Raw genomic sequence first — 13,922 nt, 5'->3', positions numbered from 1 at the left:
AAGACGATGTCTTGTAACGTTAGCTTACTGATGTAAATAAATAAAAATGTATACAAAGATGTGATGATGTCCTGATTCACTTTCTTTTTTTTTTCTCTTTTTTTTTATTGCATAACAAGAACAATAACATACACATACGGAGGATCACATAGTATTATATCTATTACATTCATAATAGCATCAAAGAAACAATAGACAGAAAGAAAAAAAAAAACTATAAGGGGAAACATTACAAAAAAATCCAAAAAGAAAGGGATTCAAAAATAGTATACATCCGTTTCGCTTTTTTATTTCTTACATCTTTTAGGGAGACTTTCACTTTCCGTAACGGACTGAAGTGCGCGTCCGAGTGAAGACAACACATTTCAGCGCTAGATCGTCTCTTATTTAACAAACGAATGAAACGAATGCTGCTAGTTAACTGGATATGTTTTATTTGCATTGGTACATCCGTGCCGCGAGATGTTTTAAAAGTGTTTCAAAACCGCCCTGTAGGCTAAATGACGCCTAGGCTACTATTTCATATACCGGTAGGCTACATGTTCTACGATATGATATTTTATATTAATATTCTCATAGGAACCTGAGACTCGCGCTTGGGACTGCACGTGCGTATTGGATCGTCTGGCCTGGTGGGACTCCGAATGAAGGTGGAATGGATTTGAGCAGCAGCGTGGAAATCAATGCTGTACCTAAAACGCCCATGCATTCAAATTAACATTGTATGTGTTGTCAGAGGCTTAAAAAAGTTGTGATAATAACAGTGAGTATATAGTGCCACAGTCAGACATAACGCCCCCCATTTGTGCCTGAGCGCCCCCCTCTCAGCTGCCTCGTTCCCAACGCCCCCCGACACTGTCCAAACGCCCCCAAGGGGGCGGTACCGCCCCCGTTGAGAAACGCTAAACTAGACAGAACTTTAACCAACTATGACTAAATTTTAAAGTAAACTAAAATACTTAAGTAATATTAAAGTACAATTAACTTTAACTTAAGGACAAACCCCCACTTGTCACAGGCCGGCTCATAGCCTGTGGCAAAAAGGAGCAACAACAGGTATAGGCCAATTAAAAATAGTTTTCTTTATTGTAAACCAAAAACTTTTAACTTTAAACAAAAAAAAAGAAAGAAATGAGACGTGAGAATGTCATTATGAAAGGTGTACGTAAAGCGCAGGGATGCGTGAATCTGTGTGAACATGACTTAGTCGAAACTAAGTAAAACTACAAAGGAACAAACAAAAAAACAAGAAGAAAAAAAATGCAATTATGTAATGTAATAGAAACATATTTTACAGATTTTTCACAGTATTGTCTGTAGCCTATACGTGAAAATATATATGCCTTTTAAATTTTAGGATGGTGGTCCGTCGCATAAGAATGATTATAATAGGGGGTCTTTGGCATCTAAAACATTGAAACCCCCTGCTGTAGGGTATAGGCTACGTTGACACATTCACCCATGAAACTGATGACATTTCTGACCCAAAAAATCGCAATTGTTAGTGTTTAATAACAATGTCTAGAGCACAGAAACCAAAAGATTTGTGGCACCCTCATGTGAGCAACCTCCCACAAGTTACTTTAGTTGACGTAATTAATCTTTGGCATTAAATTGTAGGCTATTTTATGTTTTTTAATACTTTTTTGGGTTAATTTACACCTGCTTAATAGAACATTTAAACACAAACTCTTATTGTAGGCCTACTTGGTCCCAAATATCTTGGTTCAGGACTTACGCTAGCAAGAAACTGCTAGGTTTTTAAATAATAAAATATTCCTCTTGTGTGGGGGATGTTGTTGGTTGTTTGGTTAATATGCACACACTCTACACTTGCAAGCAACAAGGCTTTGAAAGTATTGCCTGCAATGCATCCTTCTAGAATAGAAATTTCGTTGCACCACGTCACTTTGTAAGAACTGTGACGCTCGAGACCCTGACGTGTTTTTACAGTCTATGGTTTAAAGCCAAACAGGCAATCTTGTGATCTGGAGTCAGACGCGCTAGCTACCCTTTCTAAATAGAAAGTCCTGTATGGTCTAGCTAGCGGCAAGATCCAACCAATGGTATGGAAAATGCAGCACAGATGTAAGCTTTTAATGGTTGAAGGGCAAAATCACTTTCCCTGACCGGGAATCGAACCCGGGCCGCGGCGGTGAGAGCGCCGAATCCTAACCACTAGACCACCAGGGAAGGATGTGCGTTATGTATCCCTCAACTGTAAGATAATTATGCTTCCAACTTCAAATCGGTCGGTAACTGCCTTCCAGGATTTAAACTCGGCAATAAATGTTACAATAAAAAATAACAATATTCAGTTAGCTCTCACTGTTGTATATAAATGACAGGATTGCTCACTGCAGTATAAACTGGTACTCCCAAACAAACGCAAGAGGGCATCATTGACTTACAGCCAAAACCTTGACATGAATCACCCGATTTGCAGCGGATCAGGATTACTTTATTTGATATATGCATGTAAATTAATTATTTCGCAGGTTTAGTCTTTTCGGGCAGCGATGAATCGGTAAGATAATATTGCACTCTGGTAACTGAACTTACACAAAAATAGATTGCATGCTGTAGCCTACTTAATTATGCAAGAAATATTAAGCATGAATCTGGATGAGCAGAAATTGATTCGAATATACAATAAATATCACAAAACATAGCCCCTAGTATTATATTGCACTATACTGTATTGAAAGCGACATTAGCCTATAAATGCTTGGAAATAACGCTTCGCGTCTTTAAATCCATACGCAGTCAATGTTATTTATCTGAATAAGTAATGAAGCTTGTGTGTTATTTCCTGATGTCTTTTTGTTGACCAACATCAACGTAAGGGAAAGTTTTTAAAAGTAATGTTACTCCCTAAAAAGTAACTAATTGGTTACTTTGTATGGAAAGTAATGTATTAGTCTACGTTACTTTTTCTTACCTGGGCTGGGCTTGCTTGTTTTTTGAGAAAAGGTAATTTCACATCAAAAGTGCAATTGATAAAGCCTCAAACTGAAGGAAATGCAAATTTACACCTGTACAGTAGAGAACTGAGCTCAAACAAACCTTTCAGCTGTGCTGTCATTCTGGAATAGGATGCAGAATGCTCAGGACTTATTTCAATACAAACTAAATAAAATAAAAGTGATGTTTATCTAAAGTCATTTTTGCTTATTACTAGCTATATGGTTTAATTGTATCATCGAAGGTCATTAGCAAACTGAAGACATTGGTTAATACATTTATTTGTGTTGTTCAACATTTAATTATTGCAGGTTTGCGTAATATCTGATTCTGTATTTCACCGTTATAATTAATTTTGAGGAATGCTGAATCTGTTTTTGTCCAAGTGAGATGAGTAAGTGCATGCTCACATTTAGTCTAGAACTACAATAACCATCGTGTTTACAGGGGGCACAAACGCTTCTACACCCCCACGAATGGGGACATGCGAGCTGTCAGAGAATAGATGGGGAAAGTAACTTGCATTACTTATTTGAAAAAAGCAACTCATATTTTGTTGTAAATTTAAAAGTGAAATACTTGTACACACTCCAACACTCAATCAACCCACAGGGAAACAGATATCCATAGCTCAAATACAGTCAATGATTTACATTTGTACATTTCTGTCATTTTTATAAACTGAATGGAATTTTTTCATGAGGGTATCTATTCTTAGACTCAAATACTAGTCAGCCACTTGTGTTTATGTCGATTCTAGTAGTAGTTTTTTTTTTTTTTTTTGGTAGAAATTTAGTTGTAGGCTATTTTATATTTACCTTAAAGTTTAATCAGTTGATGCAAATACTTGAATTTGACCCTTGACAATGTTGGACTCATTAAGCAACACAAACTGCAGCTTGGTCAGTAAAAGGACAGGCTGAGTCAAACAATTACTTTATTTATGTTCAGGTAAAAACATGAACCTGATGCAGTAAATTATTGCAGATCTTAGAAACCAGCACATGAACAATGAGGACAGGAGAGCACACAGCAGCACCTCCTCCTGGCCACAGACTGCAGTGCACACCACGGTTTGTTCCAAGCCAGCAGTGCAAAAATAAACTACAGCAAGAGGAAAAAAAGAAACAATAGAAAATAAAAAAAAAGCAGACAATCCCACCTCAAACCGGGTGTGAAACCTGCATATAAACTTTATTTTATTTAATGAACTTTTTTTTTTCTTTTTGAAATGCAATCTGGCCATGAAACCATAAAATAAGACCAGCCAATTCTTTTAAATGAATTTCTTGTGCTCAGCTACATTATGGGATTAAAGCCCGGCTTCATCAGCCAAGCAACTTCAGCAGGCCCATCATTAAGGACCTCAAGTTCCCAGAAGTCCAGCAGAGGCACACTACTATGACCATATAGGAGTCTATTTACCCAACTCAATGGATACATATTTTCAACATGGAGCTGACACTCTATGTGAAACGTCGGCCAGAAAACAATTTCAACTTGGGTTAAAAAAAACAAAAACAATAATAATAATAATTATAATAATAATAATATTATAAAGATACTACACTTCCAACACTACCCGCATTCAACCAACTGGAACTCTTTTACACGTTCAAAAACCCTTTCAAATAAAAAGGAGGGGAAAAGTAACAAGAGGAAAAAGAGAAATAAATGAAATGGAACCAAAATGCAACAAGACTCCGGGGTATAGTACAGAACAGAGGGGAAACTGGGCAGGAGAGCACACAGCTATTCTATCAAATGTGTCGAATAAGCAAAATCTGCAAATGTTTGTCTGTACAAATGATCTTTGGAGCTATAGGAACCCTCGCCGGCTTGATGAATGCCCCCTCCCCAACAGGAACACACAGTGAAGATGTCATTCACCAGTAGAGAAAAAAAACAAAAAAACATCCCTTTATTCTTGATACATCAGACAGCAACGCAAGATTTAAAATGTCACCCAGGTTTTTCTCCTCTTTTTTTCAGATTGAACATCTCTCAACTACTGATATATCTTAATAATCTGCTCTGAAGTGTTTTTTTTTTAAACATTTCTTTAAAAAGTGTTTTCTTTTCTTTTTTTGAAATCTGATGAGTCGCATAACACCCTTTCCTCCTGTTTAGGAGTCAAAAGGAAGTCTCTTATGTTCTATTGTTTAGTTTCTGCAAGCTGCTTTTCTTTAAACAAGTAGGCTGTACATATTTTGCCTCAATGTAGGTGTTTAAAAAAAAGAAAGAAAATAAACGAAAAAGGGGGAAATGAAATGGGAAGAGCAACTCTAAAGGAAGAAGTCACGATTTGTGTGGTTCTGCAGTGAGTTGATTGAAGGCCATTTTGAGTGTGAGGGTGCAGGAGGTGAGATCAAGACAGATGGAAAGACTGCTGGCCCTCGCGCGCAGCAATCAACAGTTTCTCGCGCATGATCTCGATGCTGGAGTAATCCGGCAGTTTCAGGTAGTTCACACACGTCATCACCGACGGGAGGAAGTCGTCTGGGTTCTCCGTCGACTCGAACGTCTTCCGAACGATGGTGAGGGGAGGGTTCAAACTCCGGAATCCTGAAAGGAAGCAAAGACAGAGGCAGCGTTATCTGAGAACATCTCTCTGAAAGCTGATCCTCTGCTGTTGTGGGCACACAAATCACACCAAACCACAATGATTGAAACTATTGCACACCTCCGACAGGAAGTCTGGGGCTCCCTGTGACAAACTGCAGGAAAAGCCTCTGCTGCTCCGCATCAAAACTGCTCAGCACCTCAAACAGGAACCGCACTGCACGGCTACAGACAAACACAACAAAAGTTCTGTCATTCACACAGCCAGGGATGTTAATTATAGTTTGTCTGATTATAATGCATGTTGTGATTACGCATCTACTGGTTTTGTAATTAAGGCTGGAATACACTAACCCCCGATTTCGCAGACAAGGCTTAAAATGTCAGTGTTAGTTTCGTCTCAGTGAACAGATTTTAAAACAATGCATCATACACAAATGGCTACAGAGGAAAAACTGGCACTCATGCATGATTGAGGATGGCTACAGGCTTGAGTCATTCCGAACACAAGAAACACGGACAGAAACATATGCCTGGTTGCTAGAAGATGCTTGACAAATAAAAACAAAATGTGTTCTAAAAACGACTCAAAGTATTTATATCCTTTAACTGGATTCTGAAGCTAGAGAAAATCAAAGTCTTTGTCTATCACACCGAGTGATTTTCTGCTAAATTTGTCAGCTTCGACTGGCTCAGACTATGCAACTAGTGCCGACGACTCCAGTCTGTAAATCTGGGCAAAAGTATTGCGGTCTTTAGTAGGGGTGTAACGATACACAAAATTGACGGTTCGGTTTTCCCACGGTTTTGACGTCTCGGTTCGGTTTAGAAAGCTAAAATTGCTTTTTTTTTTTTTTTTTAAACAGTGGTTTAATGAAAAAATTGTCTTTGTCTTTAAATTAATTCAATTACAATTAAACGTTTCACAAGGATTAAAAAAAAATCTGCTAAATCTGTAAACTATATAGGGAGCCGCACATTACTATAACATTAAAGGTTGTAGCCTAGACTTTTAACCTAAATTCAGATGCTATTTATTTTTTAGATATAATAATCAACACACAACACATTGTATGAAAACATGTAAACTGAACATAAGGCAGTTTTTGCATTAACTTGTGTTTTTACTCTAATTTGTTATTGTAATATAATACTTTACACAGTTGTCATTTTCATGAAAGATATTTTAAACACATTAAATAATCAAGATATCATTAGCAGGTTAAAGGTTGTATCAGCGATTGTGGGTGAAGTCACTTCTGTTTGTGTTTGAAGCGAGATCCCAAACAAACAAAGTTAGCTCGCCCCTCCCTCAACGAATTCCAATTCGTCAGAATCAACTCGCTCACTAGCATGCCAATCTCACACACTAAATCCCTACAATCTGATATTCGCTAGAGCTATCCAAGTTTAGTCGAGCTTCACTCATATTTTTTAAAGAATTATATTTTCACACACAGTTCACATACAAAAAAGTCATCACTAGCAGCTACTCACCTGTCCAGAAGAAACAGTGCAACCTCGACGTCCGATTTAAAAATTTTCTCTCCACCGTTTAAAAGCCTTCCCGATTATTATTTGTTTCTTTGACGAAAAACGAGGGTATTCCCTCGCCCTAATCCTCCTTCTCTTTTTGGGGATTGCCTCTTCCATGTTAAATGTATCTGGTCCGTTGATAACCTAGGGTTGATAGACGCTGCCTTATTCTTCAGCTCCGACTTCGCGTGCAGGCGCCGTGCACGAGCGCAAAAACAAACACCCGCCCTTGTCGGTGATTGGTTAGAACACTGTTTATTTTGATTTTGAGTGGTGGTTGTACCCATTTGTTTTGTTTGCAGATCTCAGAGCCTAGGCTGCCTACAGAGACTTGGTTTATTGACAGCCTGCTTATGGGGCGGGCAGCTAGCGGATCGTTAGGAAAGATTAGATGAATGTGATAATTTTTGTTTGGGCCTGAAATCGCTGATACAACCTTTAAGTAAAATATAATATATAGGCTAACATGGTGCATTTATTTAGTGCAAGAGTTCATTAAATTGTGGACACTGAATCACTTGCCTGTTGAGGTAAATATAATGCTAGTGACAAGCTATGCTGTTTTATCGACGTCTTTCCGCTGCTGAAACACTGATTGAGCAATTACACGAGTTATGGTGCCTTTCAATAAGTATACTGCATCTTTCAACATACCTTCAGGTGTCCATTCTGTAACTGAGGAAGAGATGATCGCGTTTACCTGCGCGCCGCGCTGCCGCTTGAAATGAGGAGCTTAGTAGGCCTACAGCGATCTGTCACGCCACATCAAAGAGCGCCAAAACGCCATTTATTGTTTGAATTTTGTGATCAAATAGACAGAATTTGAAAGATTACAGCTTGCTTATTATCGAAAGTAACAAAACACGGAGCTTGTTATTTGGTGTTAATAGTGGTTAGGCTACAAAACTGAATTTGTTGTGTACTGTACACATAAGACATGAGGTCCATTGAGTCGAGCTGGGCGGGGCCGGGGTAGCAGGGGGCGGGGAGGGGCATGTTCAGTACGCAAATCGTGTGTTCTGTATCGCGGTTTTTCGGTTCGGTTCGAATATAGTTAGACCCCTAGTCTTTAGTATGAGCATGCCGGTGTGATTATATACCTGTCGTGTGTGTAGCCGTGGTCTGGTCTGCAGCACTCCATTAGTGTCTTCACATCCCAGGACTCTGACTTACTGCCACATAACAACTGATCCAGCTGTAAAGGGAGAGCACACAAGAAATAAAGGCCATTTCCACCCTGATTTTAGCCCTCAGATTTGAACTCTTTAAATGGTGATGCCCACTGCTATGATTGGAACACTTTTGAAACCTTACAGTTGCCAAGATTAACTCATTTTTAAAAGTGTTGATAACATATTTAAAACGGTTCCCGTTTCATACATTTGTCGAGCACACGAATGCAATGACCTCACCATTGCAACATGATTTCTGCACTCTTCCAAATGCTTTCATTATAACTAAGACTGCACAAATCTCTTATTTACATCATGTTTGTGCTGTGTAGACAGCGTTGATTATAATTTGAATTTTGGTGAGAGCTTGCACTGCTGAAGTGATCGACACCTCTGGCGCTTATAAAGGGAGCATTCTTTGATTGCTTTCTGTATATAATGAAATTTAATCTATAAATAGGGATGCACCGATACTGTGATCGTGTACTCACTCATAAAAATGCTTTAGAATGCATAAAAATTCTCTTTCACAGACGAAAAAATATAAAATTTAGTAAAAACGCCCATCTTGGTGAAATGAACATTAAGGTAGTAGTTTTTATAGAATCAAAATTGGAATAGATAATTATGATATTTCACTGGTATCTAAACATTTGTACCACTGACCCAATCCTTAGCACTGAGCCCTGCTGGAGCAGCTCTAAATGTGCACTATTCTAGTAAATGAAAGACAAAATATGATACAATTGAATGAACAGTGAAAGTAACAAATTCATACAATACATTTCAGCAGGCTTAATTAAGAATGAAAATAACTGAAGGAAATATATATTTGCTTAAATAATGACAACTAATGTTATTCATATTCTTTTGGTTTCTCTACCCAATATTTAAAAAAAAATTCAAATGCAATGAAAATACAGGTATCAGTATCGGCAACTACCAAAGTTGAAAGTATCGGCATCGGACTTGTTCTGGAAAAAGTGGTATCGGTACATCCCTATAAATAACAAATGTTGTCTATGTTATTAACAAGAACAGTGTGAAGTTTTGTGTAACCATTTAGTCACTGGCTTGATTTACTAAGGTGTAAACAATTACGTAAATTGATTAACTAAGGCGTCTGAGTGCACAAGAGTCCTTCATAGCAATCACAGATTAGACATTAGAATCATCATGCTTTCTTAAACATTGCTGCATTACTGTTCGGTCAATATCCAAGTCATTTTGGCAGCTTGATTTCCTCTGTTTTTGGATTATGAGGACATTTTGATGTTTTAATGTTTTATATAGTACTCTTATATGTCAAAAGATCAGGGAAAATTATATTTCTCAATTCATGACCCCTTTAAAATAGGTAGGTCAGCACTTTCAGTGCTTGTCTCTTAAAGTGAACTACTGAATGAATAGAAGTGAAAGCACTGACCTCTTCAGGATAGAAGTACTGCAGGTGTTGCAGAGGAAAGACAGACTCAAATCCTTCCCTAAACGACTCAAACTGTCGGGAGACGCCCTCATTGAGTGTCCAGTAGACCACCAACTACAGACAGATGGAGCAAGAGGCAATGAAGTTAAAGCGGTTCATTCAGACTACACAAATGATGTGACGTGTCATGTTATTCGGTCCCCTACTCTGAGGTATTCCTCCAGGTTGTGAATGGTGACTGGCACGTCTTTGCCCCCTTTTTTCAACTCTATGTTTGGGAATCCAGGCAGAGTGAAGTCCAGCCCCAGATCTTCCACCGAGCAGCCGTTCATGTTGAGACTCTCTAAGGCCTGCTGCAGGGTCTCCCGCGTCTAACAAATACAGACAGATACAATAAACAAAACACATTGCAGATGTCTGTTGGTTTTGAGAAATGTCATTTGTATGCGTCATCACTGAAGTGTGTGTTTCATGTCTTTAATTGTTTGTTTATGTAGAGGTTAGGGGTCAGAGCTCACATGTGATCTGTCCTGTTCTATTCTCTTCTTCTGGCGGATGATGTCCTCCAAGTGCTGGATGGATTTGGCGACACCAGGATCAATGTTAACTAGGTCATGAGAGCTGATGGAGGACTCGTGCCTCAGCATCCACTTATAGAATGGCAAACCTAGAGGCAAGTCCAACTGGAGACAAAAAGAAAAAAAAAGAACACCAATTAACAAAACTATACTATATAACATTTATTTGTTGTGCCTGGGGTAAAACCCACAAAATTAAATAGTTCAGTTGCCACATTCACACTTTGATTCTGTAAAACTGCCAGACACCCTGTGAATGAGGGTTAACATAAATTAAATGTTATAATTTACCAAAACTTTAAAAAGTAACCATTTCATTACGTTATAAACGTAATCTGAAATAAAATTCAAGATATATTTTATTCCAGCATTTTATTCTTGTTTTTATTTGGTTTAACTTGATGTACTAAAATAAACTAAAACTGAAAACCTTTTGTGCATTTTGACAGGGCAAGTAAAAATCTGAACCAGTCTGATTAGGCCAATAGACAAAATTGAGTCCTGATATATTGAATAGCACAGGTAAATGCGGCATTTATTGGAATGGGTTAATGTGAAGATTATTTTAAGTTCACTTAAATTAATAGTTATATTTAAAAAGCCTAATAAATGTTCAAATTAATAGCTATTAATTATACTGTAATGCTGAATGCCTGTAATTAATCGCTAAAATTGAGAAAAAATCTATTTCATAGAGACATCAGTAGTAGTATTGTACCATTGATACTGGTCTTCTTTCAAAAAAAGATGCCATTAAACAAATTTAAAATATAGGCTATTGTATTTTGTTTCTACATTCATTTGGAGATTAAATGTGAAATCATTACAACTTAAAAATATTTAAAAACTTTAATGTTGGGTGCAGTTAATTACAGAAAAATGTGCGATTATTTTTATTTTATATCACTGTTTTCAATCGATTAAAAAAATAAAATAATTAATCTCAATTATACTAAAATAAAACTGGCGTTCTGGCCCTCGTGAGCATTCAAACCAGAAAAATTCTTCCCAGCATCAAGATCTAGTAACGTATCTTTCATACAGTGTAAACATACCAATCTGAAGTCCATGATCGCTTTAGCCATGAGTTTCCCAAGAAAACGAAACTTCATTTTGATCTTGGCGATGTGAGCTGGTTTGGTAGTTCGTCCAAACGGTACAGCAAACAAACCCCTGGAACTGAACATATACTTGGTACCCTCCTGACTCCCTGCTCCAAGACAGACAGTGTGTGAGAATGAGATAGGACAAACAGAGAAAAAACAAGCTTAGTGAACAGCAGTAAAAAGCCAGTTGCATTACACTGGAAACAGGGCTCAAATTTATTTTGACAAATATATGACAGTTACCTTTAGGGTTGGAGAGAGAGACTTCCTCTCCTCTCCAAAGACCCAAATCAGCCCTCTGCAACTCCTGAGACACCAGAGCATAGAACTCTTGCGTAGGACCGAGACCTGTTCCCACCTGCAGAGACGGAGAGGATTGGTTTTGGATTTGTTATGCAAAATCAGATGTAGTGTTGTCACGGTACCAAAATTTCAGCATTCGGTACCAATACCAGTGAAAATCCACGGTTCTCGGTATCAAAGTTTAATTTAGATGAAATTTACATATATTTAAGTGTATATCAAGGATATTAAAGTGTATATCACAGTTATTAAAAACAATTCACAATAAGATTCAATTTGTTAGATAACATTGGATAAAATGACCTAACAATAAACAATAGTTATATACTGTAGCAATTATTCTCCTTGGGGTTAATTTAAAAATTTACTAATACATTTTTAAAATCAAAAGTTTTATCTGTTAACATTATTTAATGCACAAAGAATGAAGTGAACAAACATGAACAATCAAGTGTTTGTATCAAATAAAATTCACAAACATTAATGTTGTAAAAATATATTGTTCACTCAATGTGTTGATATTAGATAACGCATCAAGTGATGTTAATGAATGGTATCTTATTGTAGTGTTACCAAACTATACAGGAGATAAAACATGTTTTATTTGACTTAACTGTACTTTTATTTAATCCAAAACAGCGTTCATATTTAATTTTAAAAGGGCTTTTTAAACCTGCTAAGAGTTATCAATCCAGCCAAGAATAAGCCTAGAACTGCTTTTCTGACGGACTGATTTTAATGACATAAATAGGGATGCACCGATACTGATACCAGTAAGTTACTCGGGTGTCGGTACGATACTGTGCTCATGTACTCGTAAAACTACCCCGATACAACTGCACCCGATACCACTTTAGGGACCGTTCACATATGGTGTTTTTTGTGTGTGCAAAACTGCAAATTCGTTATTTCAAATGTAGGCGCGCGGCAAGCGGGATCATAATAGAAGCGATGCGCTCGTTTTTCCAGGCACACGCGGCGAGATGAAAACATCTCATCTCAACAGGACATGTAACAAAAACCAACCGATCAGCTTCGGCGTTTCCGAAACAACATCAAAAGCTCGGCCAAACAGCTGATCATGGCTGTACAGGGCGGCTTTTTATTTCTCATCTCCATAGATATAACTAGTAGTAAAGAATGCAAGGACTAGAAATAAATTAATTCTTTGCTGATACTTCCTCGTAATCATGGAGTGCAGTTCACACAGCTTTCTTCTTTCCAGAAGCGCTTGCCCTCCCGTGACTTGGGTCGTTGCTATGCAACCATGAACAGAGGCGAGCATGGAAAAACAAGCACGCCACGTCTCTTCTATTGTGAGCACGATTGCTGTGCATATACATTTGAAATAAAGAATTTGCACGTGCAAAAAAACGCGCTGTGTGAACGGCCCCTTATGGCAACGTGACATTAGCCTAATTCAAAATATTTCCGTATGTGGCTCTTTCCTCCTTTCTTGTCAGCAAGTGGATTCAGAGCCAACGAATTAGCAGCGCCGCCGGTCGCCATGTCTGAGTGTTTTTATAAAGAGGACGTAACTGTGCACCTTTCGGACAGCGCATCAAGAACCGGATTAACCCGGTACCACCGGTACTTAAGAAAAGCTGGTACCGTAACGGTTTAATTTTTTTAGTACCGACTTGGTACCGAAGTACCAGATCTTTTGACAACACTAATCAGATGTGGGTGTTTTTTTGTGTGGTTCAGACTAAGGCCGTGTGTCCACCAAAGCGTTTTTTCACGCAGCCGGCGTAAAATTCCAATTGTTTTCAATGGGAGCACCGCGTTTTTTAAACGCCATGAGCGTAACGAGGCGTTGAGCGTGTATTTAACGCTCAAGCACCCGGCGTTTTTTACTGGTCGCTGAGAGTTGAAAAAGGTTCAACTTTGGGTAAAACGCTGCGCTCATCACTGTCACTTTTTACCCAGCTGTCCAATTACAGTGGAGGAGGGGCGGGACAAAAACCACACTGACCAACTGTCACAACATTCTTTCTGTACAACGACGTCAACCAGCAGAGCTAACCGAACAAAATGGATAAAAAATAAATTTGTAAATTTTCTCTTTCATGTTTTACTGTCATGGCAGACTAGTAGTATGAACAGAACCTTGCTGAGCAAGTTAAACTATCAGCATGTTTATAGCAAGCTACCAGAAAAAAACACATCTGCAGAATTTAAAGGCCCTATGGGTGCTAATGTTTGTTACTGTAATACAGTAATGTAAGACAACTTGTTTGAAATGGACAGGCCAAGAATTAGCGTCCGTGTATTT

General features: G+C 38.0%; 1 protein-coding gene and 1 non-coding gene across 23 annotated transcripts in view; both read right to left on the bottom strand.

The window, feature by feature from the left end:
* Window positions 1–2,121: 2,121 nt before the first annotated feature.
* On the bottom strand, window positions 2,122–2,193 carry trnae-cuc (transfer RNA glutamic acid (anticodon CUC)). Its single transcript has one exon. It is a non-coding gene; the product is annotated as a tRNA-Glu (tRNA).
* A 1,691-nt stretch (window positions 2,194–3,884) lies between these two features.
* trip12 (thyroid hormone receptor interactor 12) overlaps window positions 3,885–13,922 on the bottom strand; it is a 106,176-nt gene continuing 96,138 nt past the window's right edge. For 10 of the 22 annotated variants that reach the window (XM_077248283.1, XM_077248289.1, XM_077248295.1 and 7 more), the window contains 8 exons: window positions 11,588–11,702; window positions 11,294–11,448; window positions 10,179–10,343; window positions 9,867–10,031; window positions 9,661–9,774; window positions 8,163–8,257; window positions 5,648–5,751; window positions 4,969–5,529 (listed from right to left, as the gene is read on the bottom strand). In XM_077248283.1, coding sequence (XP_077104398.1) covers window positions 5,333–5,529; window positions 5,648–5,751; window positions 8,163–8,257; window positions 9,661–9,774; window positions 9,867–10,031; window positions 10,179–10,343; window positions 11,294–11,448; window positions 11,588–11,702 — 1,110 coding nt within the window. In that variant the 3' untranslated portion in view covers window positions 4,969–5,332. Of the gene's footprint in view, window positions 5,530–5,647; window positions 5,752–8,162; window positions 8,258–9,660; window positions 9,775–9,866; window positions 10,032–10,178; window positions 10,344–11,293; window positions 11,452–11,587; window positions 11,703–13,922 lie in introns of all 22 variants that reach the window. The other 12 variants (XM_077248279.1, XM_077248290.1, XM_077248280.1 and 9 more) reach the window with 2 other exon arrangements.

The sequence above is a fragment of the Siphateles boraxobius genome, unplaced genomic scaffold (assembly GCF_051911475.1).
Source record: "Siphateles boraxobius isolate OS27281-9 unplaced genomic scaffold, OSU_SipBor_1 30, whole genome shotgun sequence".
In the NCBI taxonomy this organism is placed as follows: Eukaryota; Metazoa; Chordata; class Actinopteri; order Cypriniformes; family Leuciscidae; genus Siphateles; species Siphateles boraxobius.
This window is presented reverse-complemented; position numbering and strand designations above follow the sequence as displayed.